This window comes from Nematolebias whitei, chromosome 22 (assembly GCF_014905685.2).
Source record: "Nematolebias whitei isolate Nwh7 chromosome 22, NemWhi1, whole genome shotgun sequence".
NCBI classification, from domain to species: domain Eukaryota; kingdom Metazoa; phylum Chordata; class Actinopteri; order Cyprinodontiformes; family Rivulidae; genus Nematolebias; species Nematolebias whitei.
In genome coordinates this window covers 13,017,762-13,040,126 of record NC_056519.1, presented here as the reverse complement: position 1 = coordinate 13,040,126, position 22,365 = coordinate 13,017,762, and the positions used below count along the sequence as shown (strand labels likewise).

The following is a 22,365-nucleotide window of genomic DNA, read 5'->3' as shown; positions in this document are numbered from 1 at the left end:
TGGTCACTCTACAGGAATTTCCTCTGAGGGTCCTGAACAGCGGGATGAAGGTTTGCTAATTACGAGGGAACATTTTTGTAAGTTTGTCGATTGTTTGTTACGCCAACATATCTCAGAATAGGTTATCGGTCGTTTTTAGCTAACTTTTACGCCTTTTTAAGCGTTTATCTTTGTCGTTCCGTGTTTTATATCACTTCTGTTTCTTGGTTTCTCACACCTGTGTGCGGCGGCTAAACGAGTCTTTAATCGTCGGGTCTTGCTTGTCCCCCAGAGGCAGGAATGAGACCCCCCCGCCGCTGAGCTGAAGATGAGAGAGTGGTGGGTTCATGTGGGTTTAATCTGCATCCCACTGGTGGCCGTGTACCTGCACATCCCGCCCCCCCAGCTCTCACCTGCCCTGCAGAAGTGGCACAGTTCCGGGGAGGTCTTCCTCTTCAGAGGGAGGAAGATCTTCTACAGAGGTGAGCAGTACGTGAGAGAAAGCATGCAGATGTTTTTGCTCTGTTCATCTCTCTAACCTTCCTCCTGCTCCTCAGACTCTTATGGTGCTTTGGGCAGCTCGGATGTGGTTATTCTCCTTCACGGCTTCCCCACCTCCAGCTACGACTGGAACAAGGTATCCACTGCATATATTCAGCTACTTATATACAGGGGTGCACCGATTTGCAGTTTTCTGGCCGATCACCGATTTCTAAAAAGTCTGACCTGCCGATTCCGATTTTGTTTTATAAGCGACACTGTCAGGTGTTATAAGGTCACAATGCACCTTCACTTTCCCAATATTATTTTATTGAAAAACACACACTTGAACAATGTCCTAGAAACAATATAAACTTAACTGGCCATGAGGTAGTGCAAATCTGTAATATAAATAAAGTTCAGACAATTGTTGTTAAAACTCAGAAAATCGGTAAAATCAGTTTCTCATGCAAGTATCGGCCGATTTCCCAAAATTAAGGATATCAGGGCAAATCGGTCGGCCGATTTATCGGTGCACCCCTATTATATACCAGAGCTTTTCTGTATACATAAACCTCTTTTTGCTCATGCAGATCTGGGATCCACTGACTTTACACTTTCATCGAGTCATTGCACTGGACTTCCTCGGTTTTGGCTTCAGTGACAAACCAGTGAGTAATAGACCATCTAAATTTAAGTGTCCTGCTTATTTATTCAGTTTTTTTGCACATGCTCACAAACAACTCCTGTCCTGTGCGGAAAACACTTTGCAGAGGCCCCACAGATACTCTATTTTCGAGCAGGCCAGTATAGTGGAGGCCCTGGTGTTCCATTTGGGTCTGAGCAACCAGCGGGTCAATCTTATATCCCATGACTATGGAGACACTGTAGCCTTGGAGCTGCTCTACAGGTACTATTTTATTCAAGATGTCAGAACACGTGTAAACGATTCAGTGCTAATCATGAACATCCTTTTCTCTTTCTTTTATTTCCTGAACCAGAGGGGATCAAAATCGCACAGGACACCTGGTCTTGAACAGCCTCTGTCTTTCAAATGGAGGTACGATGTTTTACGTCTGGTTTGGTTGAGGGTAGCTGCTAACGTTTGTTTGTGTGAAGCGCTCCGGCCGGGGGCCGGATTTCCGGCTTGAGAGCAAGACAGCCCGCCGATCCGCCTCAACTTAATTTTAGTTTATAGACAGAGATTACATCCAATCACAATGAAGCTTGCTTTGTCTTGACCAATTAGTAACAACAAGGTGGGTCGTAGAAAAGCAGGCGTATGTATGCGGCGTCGTGATCAAATCAAATGCAGAAGATGGAGTTTGGGACATTTCTGCTGGGCTGGAGTGTAGTGCGCATGCTGTTGCTGGAACATCCACTCCACTGATTGAGCAATGTCTCCTCATTGTACTTTTAATAAATAGTCCAAAAAAAAAAGCGCAATGACTTTGGACTTTTAGGGGTGGAGATTTGAGTTGGGGGGGAGGGGGGCGCTAGGACGTTTGGCAGAATCAGAGCTGCTCTATTCACAGGCTTTTCTTCTTGCTCTGTAAAATAGTAATTTCAATTCAACCTTTATTTATACAGGTTGTTAGTCTCATTGAACCTTGAGGACTCATTTACAAGAGAGACCGGTTTTTAATCAATTTAATCAAATGTTCACAAATGTAGGTCAACAAAGATGTTTAACAACATGTTAAAATACACCAAAATGCAGGAAATGGCATCTCTTTTATTCCAAATTTTCTGAGGAGGACCCACAGACCGCCTCCCCTCGCCCCCACCCAGACCGCCCACTATTTGTGTTTTGGCATCAATCAGTTTACAAATTAAGCCCTGGTCATCATCCATCATGTTTATTTGTAGTTTAAAATACCTAATTAAAACTCCAGTAATGGGCTAGGTCTACTGAATTCGTGGGGTCAAGAGACAAACATGTAGCATTAACACAGTATGAACAACATTCAGGAATTGTTTCTATAAGAACATTATCAAATATTTTACGTGAATGGTAAGATTGCTTTGCCCACAAGGAAATGTAACCCAGGATGAGCTAACCTCGGACAAACTAACAAACAATGGCTGTAATGGTGGAGGTAGTGAAGCTCACGGCTTTACCTGAGGTATTTAGTAAGGCATTTATTTCTTATCGACCAACATTAAGGCAAAGAAGACAGGAAAAAAGTCTAAGCTACTAATAACTTAAAATAGTTACTGCAGTGGATGTTTTCATGCCGGAGATCGACACACAGGACAAGAACTCACAGTGAAATTCAGCAGTAAGAGTAAATTTTACATTACACAACCGATTTAACACTTTGTTAAAGCTAAACTGTCTAAACTTGTGCAACCAGAAGTTGCAACATATATCTACATATAAAACACAAAACAAAACACAACTAGCTTTAAGCATTAACCTTTAATTTAACCATTAAGCCATACAATGTACCGTAATTATGACAGAAAATGGAGGTTCTTTTTCTAACTTCGTTCGGTGTTTCACTATGGGAAATGCTCCAGCGTGACCATCTACGGAAGCTCCAATGGCATAGCGTCTGTCAAAGACAGGCCGGTTGAGCTGTGCTCAGGGCTCCGCCCCCACCATGACACCACAGTCAACCGACCACCTCCTACTAGGAATGCGCGATATATATGGTATACGGTAGAAACGAAAGAAATTTAGCCTACGATAGAGATATGACTTCTATCGGCTAACCGCAGTAATGCTGTGTCTGATGTAAAATCAGGGTTGTCAGTTTAATCGTTACTTTTTTTTTAGTTGAAAACTGTGCATAAGTGGTGTTCAAGTGTAAAATCAGAGTTGTCAGATTTAATTGTTACTTTTTTTGAGCTGAAAAATACGCAAGTGGCGTTAAAGTCTTTTCTTTGAGAGCTAAGTAGTGAAGCTACAAGCTAACTACAGCTGGCTTGCCATAGTGTTGTCGTATTCTGACGCATGCGCAAAATGCTGTTTTGTCGAAAAAATATATATATATATTTTTTCCCCATCAAAAGTTAAAGTAAGCGTTGGTCAGCTTTAGAGAAACCTGCTCTCTGATTTGTTAAAATAATGCTGTGTTGTGTGATTTTTACTGCGAGACTCTCTGGCCAAAGTCACAGATTAATTTTGTGTCAGCTCTCCATTAAAGCGGAAGGAGGCGCCCACTAGAGGGTTGGAGGGTGAAGTGTTTCAGTGTAAAATGCTGCTCTGTTGCTGTTCATTTCGTAAGTGAGAAGACTGGAAACTGTTAAGAGTTAACAACATATTTTTTTGTTTAAAACATATGGCTAAAATTACATTTTGATATATTTTGCACTGTTTTGCACTACAAGAAAGAAGCCCAATACTTGATTTGTTTATTATTTAAAAACTCTCTGGACCTAGTAATGGAATTTTCTTAATTCAAAATATATAATGGCAAAAAGACATCCTATGCTTTTTTTTAGCAAGTTTTATACCAAAAACATATTGTGATAAATATCGTTATCGCCACCCTTCACAATACATATCGTGATATGAATTTTATGCCATATCACACATTCCTACCTCCTACTCATTCTCACTTTCTTCTCGTGAGAAACTACAACAAGCTCCCTCAGCACAGTCAGGCTAGCTAGGTTAGCTGCTAAACAGTTCCCAGGCGTCCCGTAAAGGAGTACGTCACTGAATGCAGTTCCTGGTGTCAGCTCGAACCGTGTTGAGTAAGATGGTGCTTTGCAAGAAGTAACTGTTACATTTTGGAGCGGTGACCGCGTCAAGGCGAGCTGTTCCCACCGCTCAGTTTTTAACTAATCAAGTGGTTGCAAGTGTAACGCAAGTGTAACACAATCTAACATGTCAATGTGAGCTAGCTTTCCTTAGAGGTAGCATTAGCTTGGTATCTTTAGAGGTTTTCCATTACAGCTAACGTGTTATGATGAGCGTTTTTTAGCCTAGCTGTTAGCCCGGTTTTAACCCCTCGGCTAGCTTTAGCGACAAACAGTTAACGTGTCATGGCGAACTAGTTCCCTTATCATTATGGCTACGGCACCCACCCCCACCAAAGTGTCGGAACCTAAGGCCAAAGAGGCTGTATCCTGCCCGTGCCCCTCGTCATACGGAGCCTCCATTTCGGGCAGGGACTCTCACCCAATGTGCATAATATGCATGGGCGCTAAACACGCACAAACGTCACTGGCAAACCCTCAGGCATGTCTGCACTGCTCCTCCATGACAGAAAAATCCTAGAAAGGAGGCTGAGAGTGGCAGTCATGAACAGCCAGAACCCATGCCTGTCTGCAACCGCGATAACAGGTGACAGCCATCAGCCGCGAGCCACCATGTGCTGGGCGAACATGATGGAAGAAGAGTCCCCGGTCAAGCCGCCACTCTTCAATGGACTGGTAGATGGAGGGGACTTTGAAACATGTCAGGAGGAGACGGAGGGCGACGCTAACTCCAACCTCCTCAACATGGACGAGATGGAGGAAGAGGAGGATGACTCTACTTTCCCGGTCCCACACTCGAGGCCACCCAGTGTGGCTGGTGCTGCACCTCTGGTGGACAGTGACCTGTATGATGTCTGCAGAAGAGCAGCATTCAAGCTGAACATCCCCTGGCCTGCAACCCAAGACGCAGTGGGGGCAGAACGAGATCAGTATGATGGTAAGAGGCTCCCACCAGCCTCCACGCCAAACAAACAGCTTTTACCAGCTGTCCCAGCTTGTATGAGGGAAATGAGCCTTTACTGATCAAGCCCTTTTCGGAGCAGGCTCCTCACCAAGGGCTGCTCCAAGCTGGAAATACAGGGATGGAGGAGTTGGGGCTGACCAAATCCCCAGCGGTGGAGCCCTCAGTGGTGTACCACCTCCACCCCAACCGCAGGTCAGTTTCAGCCTCTACTAATATTTCTTTCCAAGCTAAATTGGACCGCCTCACGGCGTCGATTTATCAGAGAATGTACACATATGCTGGACAGTCTGTGTGTTCTCTTAATGCTGTCACACTGTTGTCAGCATATCAAGCAGAGATCCTGGAGGAGATGGGCTGCCAGCTGGACTCGGGGTCACCTAACCCCGCACTGTGGGATGAAATTTGTGTTGTTAATTATCTCATCCAGAGAAGCTGTCCAGGGCAGCGGTCACGTCATGGGACTTGCTGTTGCAGGAGAAAGAGTCCTGCGGCTGAACCTGTCAGGCCTGGGGGACTCCCAGAAAGCAGAGGTGATGGACGCAGCCTACGACCCGACCAAAGGTCTTTTCGGCCCAGCCTTGGAGAAGATGAGGGAGACGATCACCCTTAGAAAACAGGAGGGTGAGGCTTTTAACCTCTGCTTGCCATGCAAATTGAACCCCCACCTGGCTCAGGGTTCAAGACCCGGGTTTGCAGCAGCTGCGGCGGCAGCAAGGGGGTGGCAGGGTGACTCTAGCACACCCAGACAAGTAGCTGGTCCCCCAAACCAGCAAAATAAAGGGGAAAACCCAAGGCCTTGGGGCAAGCACTCCTTCGCAGCAGCAGCTGCCAGGAAACGTCCATCCCACCCCAGCGAGGGCAAGAAAAAGCGGGCGTCCTAACAACTCCACCTTTTCCACCTCCAGAGAAAAGGAGAAAAATTGGCAGAAGAGGAAACCTGCCTGTCTTCACACACTCCTGCAGTTCCCAGTTCAGCAGAAGTTCAGTTTGTTCAGCCCTTTCATGTTCAGAAAAAGGAGACTGTGAGGCAGAAAACAGTGTCGCCAAGCACTGAATGTACATCACGCACTCAAAAGCACTCACTCAGTGTCACCAAACACTCACCAGTGCCCCAAGATGCCTCATTTTGTTCAGGGGGAAACAATAAATATGAATGCATTTCTGCTGCCAGGCAAGTTGCTAAGGGCAGAATGCACCCCACAAAAAAAACAAAAACATGAAACTTTGTATAAGGTCTTGCCCAACAGAGAGCGCTCCTGCTCTTTCAATGCGGAGACCTGTTGTGGCACGAGTGTGACATCACTCTGCTGCGACGCAGGAGGACCGCTCTCGGAGCAAATGGGAAAGTGGGGTGCATGCGCAGTTTCACCATGGGTTATGACCACAATTTCCCAGGGGTACAGACTTTAGTTCAACATCAATCAACCTTTATTTATACAGGTAAATCCCATTGAGCCTCGAGGACTCATTTACAAGAGAGACCTGATTTCAACAAAGAAAGATGACAACAATGGACAACAGCAACAACAATAAGCAGTTATAAAAACTCATACTACAGTTTTTTTTTTTTTTGTTTTTTTTTTTTTAACAAATAGGATGGCTAAAAGGAAAAAGGTAACAAAACCAAAAAAAAAAAAACTGCTAGATTCCGAGACAAATGTATAAAACTAAAAACAGGAACATGTCTGCATTGGTCCCTGCCAAGAGTCCAACAGATTCTTAAAGCCACTTAGAGAGGTCAAGGTCGAGAGCTTCAAATCTTTTTGTAAGATATTCCAGGAAACAGGAGCGGAGTAGGAGAAGGCCCTTTTGCCTAGTTCAGTCCTCACTGAGGGAACACTGCAGGTAATGATGTCCTGAGAGCGCACTCCGTAGCTGCACTCACGCAGAGACATGTAGGAGGAGATGTATGAAGGCAACAGACCAAGAAGTGATTTAAAGATGAAAATGTACCAGTGGGAGAGTCTGCGTGAAGTTAATGATGTCCAGTTAACCAGTGAATACAGGGTGCAGTGGTGGGTACGATAATCACAGCCAGTTATGAATCTTAGTGCACCATGATAGACAGCATCCAACATCTGCAGGGTTCTTGTAGGAGCGTTCATGTAAATAATATCACCAAAATCAATTGAGGGAAGGAAAGTCACAGATACAAGGAGTTTTCTAGCATTCAGGGTTAGACAGGATCTGTTTCTGAAAAAGAAACCCAGTTTAACTTTCAGTTTCTTTACCAAGTTTTCCACATGGAGCTTAAAAGAAAGATGTGAGTCGACCAAGATACCCAAATATTTATAGGAATCAACAAACTCAATGGGGACACCATTTGAGGATAAAATCGGAGGAAGAACTGCTGGGACCAACTTCCTATTTGAAAAAAGCATCCCTTTGGTTTTTTCGGCATTTAGGACAAGTTTGAGGTGAAACAAATCAGTCTGGATGATGTTAAATGCAGATTTCAGAAGCTGGAAAGCCTTAGCAACTGTTTTAGCTCGACAATAAACAACTGTGTCATCAGCATAGAAATGTATGGATGCATTAGGGATGTTTTTACCTACATTATGTATGTAGATTGTAAAGAGGGTGGGTCCTAAGACTGAGCCTTGTGGTACACCATTGTTGACTGTTAAATAACTGGAGGAAGTACCATTATGTTGAACACATTGCCTCCGGTCTGAAAGATAGTTAGAGAACCAACCAATGGTGTGATCTGAGAAACCGATTTCTGAGAGTTTATGACACAAGATGTTATGATCCACAGTGTCAAAAGCTTTAGACAGGTCTAAGAAAAGTGCAGCACAATAATCCTTAGCATCCAGTGCTTCAACAACGTCATTAAGAACCTTCAGTGAAGCAGTCGTTGTGCTGTGTTGTTTCCTGAAACCAGATTGATGTGGAGGTAAGATGTTAAATGAGTCCAGGTAATTTTTGATTTGAGAGTTTATCAGTTTTTCTAGAACCTTGGCTAAAATGCAGAGTTTAGAGATTGGTCGATAGTTGTTCAGTGAGGTAGGGTCTCCTCCCTTCAGCAAAGGAAGAACAAAGGCTGTTTTCCAAGTGTCTGGGATGGAGTTTTGTCTTATGGAGAGATTGAAGATGTGGGTCACAGGGACTGTGATGATATGAGCAGCCAGCCTTAAGAAATAAGGTGGAAGTTCATCTGGACCTGCAGATTTTTTAGGATCAAGATCTTTTAACAGTTTATTGACCTCACTGACAGAGAATGGAGAAAAAGAGAAGCTGTGATTAACTGAGGATTGACTTGTAGGAGGGATTTGATTTGTAGAAGTTTGGTTATTAAGTGAAGTGGCTGATTTTCCATTAGTTACTGTGTCAAATAAAGAACCAGAAGCAACAAAATGTTTGTTGAGACAGTTCAGGATCTCGTGCTTATTTGACACAGGAGCAGAGTTAACGAGAAGTTGTGATGGGAGGTCAGATGATTGGGGGGTGCCTGAGAGAGATTTAATTGTTTTCCAGAATCTGTTAGGGTCATTTAGATTTTTGGAGGTCTGAGATAAGAAATAGTTTCGTTTTGCTGCTTTGACAGCAGTTGTACATTTATTCCTCATCTGTCGAAAACTCAACCAATCAGTGTCTGAGTCAGATTTTCTCGCTGTGGCCCAAAGATGATCTCTCCTGTGCAGGAGGTCAGCTAGCTCTGGAGTAAACCAGGGGCTGTCTCGTCCCTTTATTCTGAACTGACGAAAAGGAGCATGTAAGTTCAGGAAATAAATGAAATTATTATGGAAATAGTTCCAAGCAGAGTTCACGTCATCAGTTAACAGAATACGATGCCAGTCAAAGTGAGACAGATCCCAGAGGAATGACTGTTCACAGAAATGTTTCAGATCCCTTTTTTTAATTAATCTGGGCTTAGAAGGTGGAAGTTTACTATTTCTTGACATGAAGCCACCCAGATTCAATGGAGTTGTTTTTTCTGTAGCCAGCGGAGATTCAGCTTCCGTTTTGGAGGAAGAGATCGCCTCCTTTTTAAACAAACAAGCGATCAGAGTAATACCGAACGAGGAAGCGCACCAAGGCTTCAATTCTCGCTATTTTCTGATTCCAAAGAAGTATGTTACTTCACTCCGTCCCATTTTAGATCTGCGTGTACTAAACAGACACTTACACAGATATACGTTCAGAATGTTAACACACAAAACACTCTGTCGGTCCATCCGTCCAGCAGATTGATTTGTAACGATAGATCTGGCTGACGCTTATTTTCATATTGCAATGTACCCACCACAGAAAATTTCTCAGGTTTACCTTTCAGGACAAAACCTATGAATTTCAAACGATCCCATTTGGACTTTTGTTAGCTCCGCGAGTGTTCAGTAGCTGCGTGGAAGCAGCGCTGGCCCCCCTGAGGGCACGTGGCATCAGAATCCTCTCATATATAGATGATTATCTGATTTGTTCCTGCACGTAGGCACAAGCAATCAGCGACTCCCAGGCAGTAATAAATCATTTAACAGACCTGGGATTCAGAATAAACTGGACAAAGAGCTGCTTAGTACCCAAAAGAAATACAGAATATTTGAGTCTCAAAATAGACTCCCTCTCTTATCACGTGACACTGTCAGAGAGGAGGATAACATCCTTCTCCCAGTGCATCGCGAGCTTCCAGCAGGGGAGAGTTGTTTCATTCAGACTTTGTCTGCGCCTGCTCGGGCTAATGGCCTCAGTAATTACAGTGGTAAAACTGGGTCTTCTAATGTTGAGGGACTTTCAAAGGTGGGTTGCATCACTGAGTTTATGCCCCCGCCGCCATTTACATCGCAGAGTGAAAGTATCTGCAACATGTATGATGGCTTTGCATCCATGGAGGGACCCAGTGGTTTTCAGCACTGGGGTTCAGCTAGAAGCAGTAACAACCAGGGTCACCATAACAACAGATGCATCCCAGAGAGGATGGGGGGGCCACGATGATGGGCAGGGCAGTGAACAGTGTGTGGTCACAGACAATGTCACGTCTTCACATAAATGGGCTGGAACTGCAGGCAGTTTTCCTACCTTTAAAGCATTTTCTGCTCCATCTAAAGGACCGTCATGTCTTAGTGAAGACCGACAACTCAACGGTGGTCGCTTACATCAACCATCAGGGTGGGACACGATCCCAGCAGCTACACAGTCTGGCCCGAGAGTTAATCTTATGGAGCAGCACCAGACTCCTGTCAGTCCGGGCAACTCATGTGGCAGGGATCCTGAACAGAGGAGCAGATCTGTTGTCCAGGGTCTCTCTGTATGGAGAGTGGCAGCTCCACCCTCAGGTGGTGGAACAGATCTGGCAGAGATACGGCAGGGCCGCCGTAGACCTCTTCACCTCATGGGAAAACATCCACTGCCCGCTGTTTTTCTCCCTGTCAGACGCAGATGCTCCACTAGGGGTGAATGCTCTAGTTCACTCGTGGCCAAATGCAATGCGGCATGCATTCCCACTTCTCAGCCTGATTTCTCCCACATTGAGCAGAGTGAGAGAACAGGGCTGACCTTTAATTTTGGTGGCCCCATGGTGGCCATCCAAGCCCTGGGTGGCAGAAATTATTTAGATGCTGTCAGGGGAACTATGGCCTCTTCCTGTTCACAGGGACCTTCTGTCCCAAGCCAGGAGAGAAATTTATCACCCCCACCCAGACCGCATGGCTCTCTGGGCCTGGCCCATGAAAGGCGGAATCTAAATCTAGCTGGTCTCGCCCCAGGGGTCATTAATACAATTCGGAACGTGAGGGCCCCCTCTATGCGTTATCTGTATAGTGGCAAATGGCGAGTTTTTGCAGAATGGGGTGGGGAGAGGCACATCATTCCCTTCCAGTGCACTCTCGTGGATGTGCTCTGTTTTTTACAGAATCTACTGTAAAAACGGAAGGCTTTTGCCACTATCAAAGTTTATTTGGCAGCTATTTCAGCTTGTCATATTGGTTTTGGCAACAAATCCATTGGACAGCATCCATTAGTGTGTCACTTCATGAAAGGGGCACAACATAAGCTGCCGGTTTCTAGGCCTCTGGTACCTTTGTGGGATCTCTCACTGGTGCTGGAAGCCCTCCATAATCATCCCTTTGAACCTGTGGAGGGGCAGGGATGAAATTTCTTTCTTTTAAGACTGCCCTGCTTTTAGCTTTAACTACAGCTAAAAGGGTGAGTGATTTACACACTTTATCTATCAGCCCTTCCTGCTTGCAGTGGGCACCTGGGTTCTCTAAGGTATGTCTGAGGCCCAATCCAACGTTTGTGCCTAAGGTGATGGATTCTGTGTACAGATGTTGTTCAATAGAGCTGTTAGCTTTCCATTCTCCTCCATTCTCCTCTGAAATGGAGCAAGATCTTAACTCGTTGTGTCCTGTGTGATCACTGAAAGCGTATGTTGACTGGACAGCTGACTTCAGGAAATCAGACCAACTGTTTGTTTCTTGGGCCTCAACTCATAAAGGGAAACCAGTGTCACGCCACAGAGGCTGGCACACTGGATTGTGGAGACAATTAGTCTCTGTTACAGATGTAGGGGTACAGAGCCCCCATCTGGGCCGAGAGCCCATTCGACCAGCATGGAGCATGGCCCCATCATGGGCCTTGTTTCGAGGAGTATCAATCAAAGATATTTGTGCGGCAGCTAGCTGGGCCACACCGCATACGTTTGTACGTTTTTATAGGCTGAATGTGGCTCAGCCATCCTTAGCTCATGCGATACTGGACGCCGGTACTTCGCAGCCTTCTTAGTCAGGATTCAGGATAGTTGTTGGCTTCGGAGCTTTTTTGCAATACGGGAGTGGGCTATATTTCCCATAGTGAAACACCGAACGAAGTTAGAAAAAGAACGTTAGGTAACTTAACGTAACCGCGTTTCTTTGATAACGGAGTGAGGTGTTTCACCAACACTTCCCTCTTTGCATAGTCATGGAAAGAAACCATCCTAGAATGAGTAGGAGGTGGCCGGTTGACTGTGGTGTCATGGTGGGGGCGGAGCCCTGAGCACAGCTCAACCGGTCTGTCTTTGACAGACGTAATGTCATTTGAGCTTCCGTAGATGGTCACGCTGGAGCGTTTCCCATAGTGAAACACCTGACTGTTGTCAAAGAACCGGGTTTACGTTAAGTAACCTAACCATTTACCTAAAATTACCTTTGTACAAACAAACGTGGTACTTCCTGTTTAGTTTTTGAAATGGAATAAACTGTATTTCCTGATGCATGCTCAATAATCCAGGTAGAAAAATCTAAAAAAGTTAAGTCAGGTCCTCCGGACAAAAGAAACAGAAACAAAAAAAAAATGTAGAAACGTTTCGTCTTTCATTCGAAAGATTTCTTCAGTCTGAGGAGCTGTATTCAGCTTATAAATAGCACCTTCTCATAGTGGATCAACCAGTTTGCTGCTGATAGCCAAAACTAGCTGTTCACATGATTAAGGAGGACCATCAGCCTAATAATGGATTGTTAGCACCCTCATGGTTGCTTGCAATTCACAGGGGGCTGAGTGATACTAGCAATCACAGCATTGTAAGAGTGGGACAGTTGAACACGGAGCCTCCACCCCTGTTTAATGATGGACGGTTTCTTTTCACAAAGATGGTCTCCTTTACTCCTCTCTCAAACAATTGTTCCTCTCTATCAAGGATGTGAACATCTTCATTGCTGAACTAGTGACCGCTGGCCTGGAGATGAGTGTACACCGCAGAGTCCTGGCCTGATTATGTTGCTCTTCTGTGCTGGGCCATCCTTTTGGCCAGTGGCTGTTTAGTTTCCCAGATGTAAGGCTGATCAGAGCTCTCCTGACACTGAACAGCATATACAATATTACTCTTTTTGTGCCGGATCCAGATCCAGTCCCCCGGCACAGAGTAATATTGTGTATGCTGTTCAGTGTCAGGAGGGCTGTGATCAGTCTTACATCGGGGAAACTAAACAGCCACTGGCCAAAAGGATGGCCCAGCACAGAAGAGCAACATAATCAGGCCAGGACTCTGCGGTGTACACTCATCTCCAGGCCAGCGGTCACTCATTCAGGGATGAAGATGCTCACATCTTTGATAAAGAGGAACGATGGTTTGAGAGAGGAGTAAAGGAGACCATCTTTGTGAAAAGAAACCATCCATCATTAAACAGGGGTGGAGGCTCCGTGTTCAACTGTCCCACTCTTAAAATGCTGTTATTGCTAGTATCACTCAGCCCCTTGTAAATAGCAAACAGCCATCAGGGTGCTAACGATCCATTGTTAGGCTGATGGTCCTCCTTAATCATGTGAGCAGCTGGTTTTGGTTGTCAGCAGCAAACTGGTTGATTCACTCTGAGAAGGTGCTATTGATAAGACTGAGCTGAATACAGCACCTCAGACTGAAAAAGTCTTTCAGATGAAAGACAAACATTTCTACATTTTTTTTGTTTTTGTTTTTTTGAATGCCCAGAGGACCTGACTTAACTTATTTAGAATAAACTGTATTCCACTCTCTTAAATGCTCAGGGTAACACGTGTGTGAATTTCAAGTTCCCCACTGACATTTAACCGTTTTTTCCTGATTGTTTTTTTTTTTTTCAGGAAATTCCTCTGACTGCAAAGTCCTGCTAATCTAGAAGTATGACATTGTTAAATGTAGTAGTAGACAGATATATAGCAGCACAATAAGGGTTACCTGTAAGTAAGTGTATATGGTAATACTGCTAAATAAAAACTCTTAAAAATGTATTCCCAGGTTCCATAACCCTCCGTTTTCAGATCTGAGATTTTCGGGGAGGGGACACGGCCCCCTCCCTGACCCACTCCAGTGGGATCGGCTTTGATGATCCAGGTACTGGGAGCAGGCAGGATTTGAACCAGCTACTGCATAGCTCGCAACTTACGAACGCGAATTGACCCACCACACTACCAGCACCTTTCACACAAAGATCATTTCTCATAGCGCATTTATCTTTTCAGTTTTGCTGTTTTGACTTTAAAAGTGATCCAGTGGTAAGATTTGAACCCACAAACCTCGGATCTGAAGGTAGCTGTCTACCAGACTGAGCCACCAGCACCTTTCGCATTCAGAGTATTTCTCATAGCGCATTTATCTTTTCAGTTTTGCCGTTTTGACTTTAAAAGTGGATCAGTGGTAAGATTTGATCAGTGGTAAGATTTGAACCCACAAACCTCACATTTGAAAGTAGCTGTGTACCAGACTGAGCCACCAGAGCAGAACCATTCAGTTGGAATCTAAGAAGCTTATAAATATTCTCGTCACTCACATCAACTTCAACATCAACTGGATTTCATTAGTTAGGGTCATAAGTTCTGGACAAACTAAAACCTACATCTCATCTGCTGATGCTGTAAAAAAAAAAAAAGAAAGAAAAATAAAATAATTTACTTGTTTTGTATTTTGGTCATGTTTTAAAGTCCAAAGAACTCGGCTTTTTATACATCTAATCTGAAATTAAACCCAGCCACCATCGTCAGGTCAGTGTTACTCGAATTTATCAATGTTCTGTGACAAAACTATCTTTCTTAAAAAACACTCCACCCCACTCCGGTTTAGTTTGGCAACTGGAAGTTCAAGGGGATTTAGTTCTAAATATTGAAATAAAATTCCTGAAGCACTAATGACAATTGGACGTTAAGACAAAAATTATAGGTAAAAATAATGGCAGTGAATATTTCAAAATAATTTTAATGAAATAATGCAGCCGTTTGATATTACCTGGTAAACAAAATCAGATTTATATAGAAAAAAAAACTGATTATTAGACAAATGGAACACTTTTGTTTGTTAAAATATATTAAAAAGTCTTAAAAGATGTTAAACAAAACTTGTAGGAGTAAGGTCATTGTGGTTGTACTGGAATTCCACAGTTGTCCATTTTACTCCATTTTTCTTTCTAAACTTTTTCTTCTTTTGGCTTTTCCCTCTGTCTGTTTTTCTCTGTGACAGGAGTATTCCCAGAAACACACCACCCACGGCTGCTGCAGACGGTGAGCTCATGTTAAGGGATTTAAGGATTTTTAAAAACTGCAGTACAAGCTCCCAGTACAGGTACTCAGGATCCCTTTAGCGGTACTCCGAAAGTTGATGCACAACAAAGTGCAGTGAATAATATTTTTGGCACCTCCTGTAGAAACTGAAGTTGTCAATGGTTGACAAGGGTGCAAGTGGCACCAGTGAAGTCTGTGTAGAACGTGCTTCAATAAAAGAAAAAAAATTGAGGAAATTGGATTCAATTTTAAATTTGTATTCAGTTGTTGTGAAGCAGAGGAAAAGCCAAGGTCACGATGTGTCAGGTTGTTCAAATCTCTGATAATGCTTCTTAGTATTTTCTGAGGTCCTTGTTAAAATCAGGCGAATTATTGATATAATGTAAACTCACATGAAATGATTAAACTTTGTGCGACACATTTTGTCTCCAAAAGCTCCTGAAAGACTCAAGCATTCTTGCAGTAATTCTGACTCGTCTCACCAACTTTTTTATCTTCCAAAAGGGGTAAGAATGCTTGAGCTTTGTTAGAGATCCAGTATGTTATTCGTTTTGTTGACTTGAGTTTCTTTCTGGGCAGGATAAAAGAAGTGTTTGGTCCCTACACGCAGCCCACTGACGCAGAGTTCTGGGACATGTGGGCAGGGTTACGCTACAATGACGGCAACTTAGTGCTGGACAGGTGAGCGTGACTCAGTGCTCAGACTTCATGCATGCTTCCCTGTAACTTCACTCTGTGGTTTTGTCTCTGCAGCGTTCTCCAGTACATCAACCAGAGGTTTAAACACAGAGATCGATGGGTGGGGGCGCTCACTTCCACATTCGTCCCATGTAAGTTCATGGTTACAACACGCAGCCTGTTAATGAATCAAATGTTCCTGAAGGTCTATTAAGAAAATGGTAAGCTGATTAGCAGTCATGTTGCCCATCTGTCGTCCTTGGGGTGGGGTAGCAACTCGCCTAACTCAGCTTATTTTCATCCTCCGCCTCGTGTTTCAGTGCACATGATCTATGGACCCCTGGACCCAGTCAACCCCCATCCCCAGTTCATCCGTCATTACCTGTAAGTGGCCCCTCCCTTAATTCCTCTAATTCTTAATCATCCTGGTGTATACTGAATGCTGGAGAAGATATTGTCTAATTGTAGAGAAGTCCCTGCCCAGTATAAGATTTTTTTTTTTAATCTTTAAAACACATGCAAACTAGTTTCTACTCATTTTTTCCATGAAAAAAGTATTGAGATCTGGTGAGAACCCCCGGAACTGGTGGCTACAACTTCTATCTGCTTTCCACCATAATTCACTTAAACCTCCTTTGCCTTTTACTAAACAAGGGATATTTTTCAATTTGAAAAATAAAACCCATGAATGTTGTAATTTGACATTAACCTCCTCCATGTCCACATAACCTAATTCATTTGAAATGTCTTAAATTAAGCTTTTTCTTTTGCAGACAGCTGGTGAAGAGGTCCACTGTGACTGTCCTGGACGACCACATTAGTCACTACCCTCAGCTGGAGGATCCCACAGGTTTCCTAAAAGCATATTTCAATTTTATTCATTCTTTCTGAAAGAACACTAAATGTCTCTTCAGAGTTGAGCTGCAGTGTCAACATTCAGAAGGACATTTAAATTGTAATCCAAGCGAGAACGTAAGCTACTGTAATGTTTTGCAACGATCGAATGTATTTGAGCCCAAGAACACTTGATTTAATTTTTTGTCTCTTAATGTCAATGTTTCTTTAAATAAAAAGTTAGTTTTGTAAAAAAAAAAAAAAAAAAAAAAAAACATTGAGCAGAGATGCACTTTGACAAACTTTATTGCAGAATGTTTTTTTTTTATTATTATTTTAAAGAAATCAAGAAAACATGTTAGTTTATAAACTTAGACTGGAAACATTTATAATTGGTCAACATTAACGTTTGGTTGCGTTGGCACGCAGATTTACAGTTTTAGCCCACAGAGGCCAGGATTACATCAACAACGCTCTCCTCACTGCTGCGAACCGTCACCTGCATGGTGACACCATCAGCCAGCGCCAAGCGTGCACGAACCAGCACATCGTGACCTCCTCGAAACACACCTGAGCAGTGAAGGTGAGAGGTTGTCAGTAATCTGTTGGCTAATTCAGACGTATCCTGATGCATGCTCAATAATCCAGATATGAAAATCTAAAAAAAAAGTTGTCAGGTCCTCTGGATGGGTTCAAAAAATTTTATAGAAATGTTTCGTCTTTCATCCGAAAGACAAAACATTTCTACAATTTATTTATTTTTTTAAACCCATCCAGACTCAGAGGACCTGATTTTACTTTTTTAGAGCTAATCCAGACAGTTTTTAAACAACTGAACTTTAATTGTGCAGGTGGACATGCTTTGCTTCTCATTCAAGGAGTTTCAATTCAAATGAGTGTGGAGTTGGTCCCTGGATGTAAAGCCAAACATCAACTACACAATTAATGCCCAGTTGCTTTGGATGATTGACCTGTCATGATTATTTTTTATTGCACCACAATTCCTAAAAAAAGAATAATCTGGCCATTTTGAAATACTGCTGTAATACCTTTTTCAACTATGACAGTCCTACAGGAGTCAGGTTAATAGTTTGTCAGAGTGGGGCCCTTGTAGCGTTTTAGCTAAATCAACTCCTGCTTAAAAATGTCTACACCGTCATTTTCTCAACTATGCAAAGGGGTTTACGTTTTTACTCATGCTGACATTTTTGATCAACACTATTTATTTGCCAATAAAATACGTCGCCGCATCACTTTAGTTCCTGGAGGACTTCCCTTTATAAGTATAAGTACTACATACTATTAATTACGACAAAAGATGAAAGGATGGTGCATTAAAACAGTCATCAGTAGTTAGTACCTCATCAGTTATAGATCAGAGTAGAAGGTTCATGCTAGGCTAACGGCTATCCAAATGAGACCCTCTTAGTTTTCAGGCTTGTAAGAAAACAACGTCTAAAGGTTTAATATTAGCCAATGTAGCATTCTTGTTGCCCATTTCTCTGTACTCAGTTAAAGGTGATAAAATTTTAGAGAGCATTTATTTAAGCTGAACTAAAATGCTGCACTCGCATCTTAACGGTACTAGTCTTTTGTAAAAATTTATTGTTTACATTTTTAAAAGTTAAGTTTCATGTAAAGTTATGAAGAATATCTTACCTGTTGTATTTTGAAAGAGTTTGGAGGAAATAGTTGTCTGAGAGTCTAAAACAACTAGATTTTTGTGGTTGGTTACAAGCACAAAACCATTAGCAACAGCTAATTACAGCACTTCTAGCTTGAGTTTACAAATAGTTCTACAGAAAAAAAACAGGTATTGTGATATTGATGGTGGTGTGAAAGTTATTTAAAACTTTCACCTTTAACCATTTTGACCACACCTTTCTTGGTCCTGCTCAGCTTAGCTTGTCAGTTTTATCATAAACTTCATATCGTACATCCTGATGCATGCTCATATACATTTTTCTAAACTGAGGCTCATCCAAAAAGTTGTCTACAGCATTTGTTCAAAATGGACAGATAATCCCTTTAAAATAAACAGCAAATTTGACCTTGAAGCTTAAACTCACCAGCAAGAAAGAGGACATGAGAGTTCTTGTTTTCGGGAACTTTATCTGAGCGTTCACATGGCTGCATTCCCAGGAAGCTGATGATATTACCCACCGCCTCTGTACGAAAGAAACGTTGCATCAATATACAAGCTTACATCTATTTATCATTTCAAATTCCAGAAAACTTAATTTGTAATTCAAGCTGAAATCTGTTTCTGCATACCATCGAGCGTTCGCACAGATGCCAGGGCAAATGTCTCCTCCTTCTCAAACTCGTCTCCCACTTCTTCCCACGCTGCTCCAAAGTTTGGTTTCAAAACTTTCTGAATGTGGTCTGCAACCGTCACCTCCAGGTCCTCCAACTGAAGCACAGCAGTGGAGAAGAGCGTGAAACTACAGGTTCAAATACATCATTACTTGCATGATTAAATTTTGCAGATGTGCCATGATTGCGTACCACATATTCATCATCATAACCGTCATCATCTGGCTCTCCTGTGTTGGGGTCGCAGTCTCTCACGAGGTACTTCATGGTACAGCTGAATGTGCACGACACTGCAAAGTGAAAAGAGAACTTCTTATATGCAGTTGATCTATTTGATCATATATTTATCCATGTTCCAGTCTTCCTACCAGCAGTCGGGTCATTGTCTGGTAGGCGAACCAAAGTGTAACAAGAACCAGGCTGGCTGTAGGGAAGGCTGGGGGCGGGGATGTAGTGTATCACCTCATAAGCTTCTGCAGGCTCCATCTGTACTACCACCTACAAGATATAATCACAAAACAACAAAAAAGTATTCAAGTATATCTCCTGAATGCCAGGGGGAAAATAAGTAAAGTCATTTGTAAAGAAACCTTTTGCAGCAGCTGGTCGTTCAGAGTGTTTGTGCAGTCAAACTGGAACACCATGTGTTGGGCGAAGGTGTGTTTAATGCAGCGCACAACATATTCTGTCTCGGCCTCTGTCAGCTGCACCGGCTCAGAAGACTTGAATAATGGGCCGAGACCCTGGAACTCTGGGATGGAAGCAAGTTGTTCTGCAGAATGATGTGAAACAAACCGTAAGGATGATGCCTTCAAAATAAAGCAAACTTGTGGAATTTCTTTAAATCTCCTGATTCACCATGAAAGAGTCTTACCTTGGTAAATGTCCTGACGCGATGGGGCCAACTTCTCTGGCAGTTTGCTGGTAGCAACTGGTGCAATTTCTACAAGAGAACAGAAGTTTAATCAGATTTCTTAAGTGAAATTTAGCAAATCTCATAAATAGATTGTACCTGTTTTTTGCTCTGTGATTGGAGTGGTGGCCAGAGGTACAGACTTCATGTCGAAAGGTTTCTCTGAGGGCTCCAAGGTGTACTGGTGGAGGCACTTCTCCAGCCCAGGAACGGACACAGACAGTCCTGAGACACACAGAGGCAGACGTGTTACCATCAGAGGCCACATTAAACCCTGTACTCTGTGCAAGGGCATCAGAAGCATCATGTGGGGGGGACACAATGATGTGTTCAGGTGTGCGCACATGCATGTGTGTGCGCGTGTTAAAAAAAGGTGTTCACTAGTGAACAAAAAAGCAACATTTCACCTACATTTCCTTTAATTACACACATTTAAAGCATGTTTTTCACCAAGTTTGTGTAAATTCAGCTGTGGGTTTTAAAGACATTTCAACTTTAATACACTTTAATACAGAGCGTCAGATCGGCACTACTTGTCTTTATAGAGAAATGAAAAACATCACCACTGGACTTTTTTACTTGTGTTCAACACGACTCATCTAAATGATGTTTCTTATGAAGCTTGAGGACAATAAGGTGTGGGGGTTTAAAGACATTTCAACTTTAATGTACCTGAACACACAGCGTCTCTTACACCTGCAGCGTCACAGTTACTGCTAAGCTAAGATGCTACAGACGTAGCGCTCCCCTCAAGCATCCTCCTAACATGAATATATGTTTATGATCAACCCCCTGGTCAACTGCCCACACTAAACTGCTAAACTGGCGAGCGAGTAACACAGAGGTGTCTCCATCTCCTCCACCTGTGTGCGTTTTATGCTGAGACAGGAAGAGATGCACAGAAACACTGCAGGTGTTACACCATATTCTGTGACCACCGTATACTGTAACCGTGGCAACAGGCTGCTGTGTTTAGAGTTTGAGGTAACCAGGAAAACCTGGAGTGGAGTTTTAGTGGCCAGAGTATTCTTCTATTAATCAAGTGGAATGGAATCATTCACGATGAAAGAGAAACTGTGCAGACTGAACTAATGTTTTATAGTAAAAGTGGGGGGTCCAAATGAACGTTTTTTTAATGTGGGGGGGGAACTTGTCCCCTTCACATATAATGGTTGCGACGCCTATGACTGTGTATAAGTGTGAGTCTTCACCATTGAAGATGTAGGCTGCATTCAGAGCTTTCTGCTTCTGCTGGAGTACGTTCATGTAGAAAGTCGCTCTGTCCCGCACCTCGTCATCACTGTCCATCATACACCTGTGAAGACGAAGCAGGTCAAAGGTAAACATGTTTCACTGTTCAGTTAGGAACCAATCTGATCACCAAGGTCATTGTGTCATTCATGCAGCTGTTCTAAAAGACTAATAAATGTTTGGCCATAAAATATATGTCTCTTATGTTTGTTAAAAAAAATTAACTGAAACTTCAGAGAATTGGCGGTACAACAAGCTTGCTTAGTTTTTAATCTTGGCTTAATTTAACATGCCGTCATGAATGAATTACTTTGACTATAAAAACACAAGTAGTTTTGAACATTAATCACACAGAAATAAATAAACACCTCTGCATGAGAACCAGGACGCTCGGCAGAAGATCATCGTTCTGCGCTCCAAATTTAGCCAAAGCGCTGACGGCAGCTGAAGATTGGAAAAACCAAAACACATTTTAGCTGCTGGTAATGGAACCATCTAAAATGTACAAGAAAACAGGTTTTCAGGTCAGTGTACAGACCTGCACGGACAGCTTCGCTCTCCAGCACCACTCTGTTGAATATGAAGCGAATGTATTTGGAGGGCTGCGGGGTGCGAGGACCCTCTTTGCCCAGCAGGTGCAGGATTTTTGTGGCCAGTACTGTGTGTTCACAGTCCTCTATGAACTCACACAGATGGGCCAAGCCCGTCTCTTTGCTCTCAGGGTTGTCCTCAATGATGCTGATGATGCAGTCCACAATGGCTCGCTTGTACTCGAAGCCACCCTGCAGTGAAATAAATGATCACGGGGAGTCCAAACCTGCTATAATACATCTGCTCACGTATTATTGGTCTTTAATGATTATTGCATTTTTGCTCGGTACTCACATCATCTCTGAGCATGTTGGATAAGAAGTTCATCATGACACTGTGCTTCCTGGGATATTTCTGACACAGAGCACTGATGGCCTGAACCACCACCACCTGAAATAAAACAGATTTACAACAGATTGTTCAAAGAGTGCACTTTAAATGTATAATTGAAGCTAAATGACATTAAAAAGATCTCACTTTGAACTCATCAGAAATCTCAGAGACGAAGGAGGAGATCTGTTTCATGAGGCGGTCCACGCTGCTCTCGCTGCCCGTCTTCAGCAGAGTGGTGATGGCCAGAGTCGCAATGCTGCGGTTCGAGTCCGTGATCAGGTTCTCCAGGTCCAGGTTGCAGGCAGTCACAGCAGATGGATGTTTCATGGCCACCTGGTGGACACAACACAAAATGTTTTTCTTGTAACCCATG

At 43.1% G+C, this 22,365-nt stretch overlaps 2 protein-coding genes across 2 annotated transcripts in view; one reads left to right on the top strand and one right to left on the bottom strand.

The window, feature by feature from the left end:
• On the top strand, positions 1-16,824 carry mest. The gene is made up of 12 exons (XM_037696285.1): positions 1-77; positions 272-461; positions 537-616; positions 1,053-1,130; positions 1,233-1,369; positions 1,461-1,519; positions 15,036-15,076; positions 15,512-15,582; positions 15,656-15,757; positions 15,830-15,906; positions 16,075-16,138; positions 16,528-16,824. Exons 2-12 carry the CDS (start codon positions 308-310, stop codon positions 16,643-16,645), a joined length of 981 nt encoding a protein of 326 aa, XP_037552213.1. The 5' UTR covers positions 1-77; positions 272-307; the 3' UTR covers positions 16,646-16,824.
• A 65-nt stretch (positions 16,825-16,889) lies between these two features.
• The window catches only part of copg2 (COPI coat complex subunit gamma 2), a 9,949-nt gene continuing 4,473 nt past the window's right edge, over positions 16,890-22,365 (bottom strand). Inside the window, exons 12-24 of the mRNA XM_037695873.1 lie at positions 22,137-22,325; positions 21,954-22,049; positions 21,607-21,850; positions 21,437-21,512; positions 21,029-21,132; positions 19,917-20,042; positions 19,779-19,847; positions 19,495-19,676; positions 19,273-19,402; positions 19,097-19,194; positions 18,863-19,001; positions 18,658-18,756; positions 16,890-17,158 (exon numbers count right to left, since the gene is read on the bottom strand). Coding sequence (XP_037551801.1) covers positions 17,028-17,158; positions 18,658-18,756; positions 18,863-19,001; positions 19,097-19,194; positions 19,273-19,402; positions 19,495-19,676; positions 19,779-19,847; positions 19,917-20,042; positions 21,029-21,132; positions 21,437-21,512; positions 21,607-21,850; positions 21,954-22,049; positions 22,137-22,325 — 1,683 coding nt within the window. The 3' untranslated portion in view covers positions 16,890-17,027. The remainder of the gene's footprint in view (positions 17,159-18,657; positions 18,757-18,862; positions 19,002-19,096; positions 19,195-19,272; positions 19,403-19,494; positions 19,677-19,778; positions 19,848-19,916; positions 20,043-21,028; positions 21,133-21,436; positions 21,513-21,606; positions 21,851-21,953; positions 22,050-22,136; positions 22,326-22,365) is intronic.

What these genes read in the sequence shown, in the direction of transcription:
- mest (XM_037696285.1), top strand. Translation starts at nt 308, where the DNA reads ATGAGAGAGTGGTGGGTTCATGTGGGTTTAATCTGCATCCCACTGGTG. An exon ending in TTGGCTTCAGTGACAAACCA is followed by an intron (nt 1,131 to 1,232) that starts GTGAGTAATAGA and finishes AACACTTTGCAG; the next exon opens with AGGCCCCACAGATACTCTAT. An exon ending in ACCCACGGCTGCTGCAGACG is followed by an intron (nt 15,077 to 15,511) that starts GTGAGCTCATGT and finishes TGTCTCCAAAAG; the next exon opens with CTCCTGAAAGACTCAAGCAT.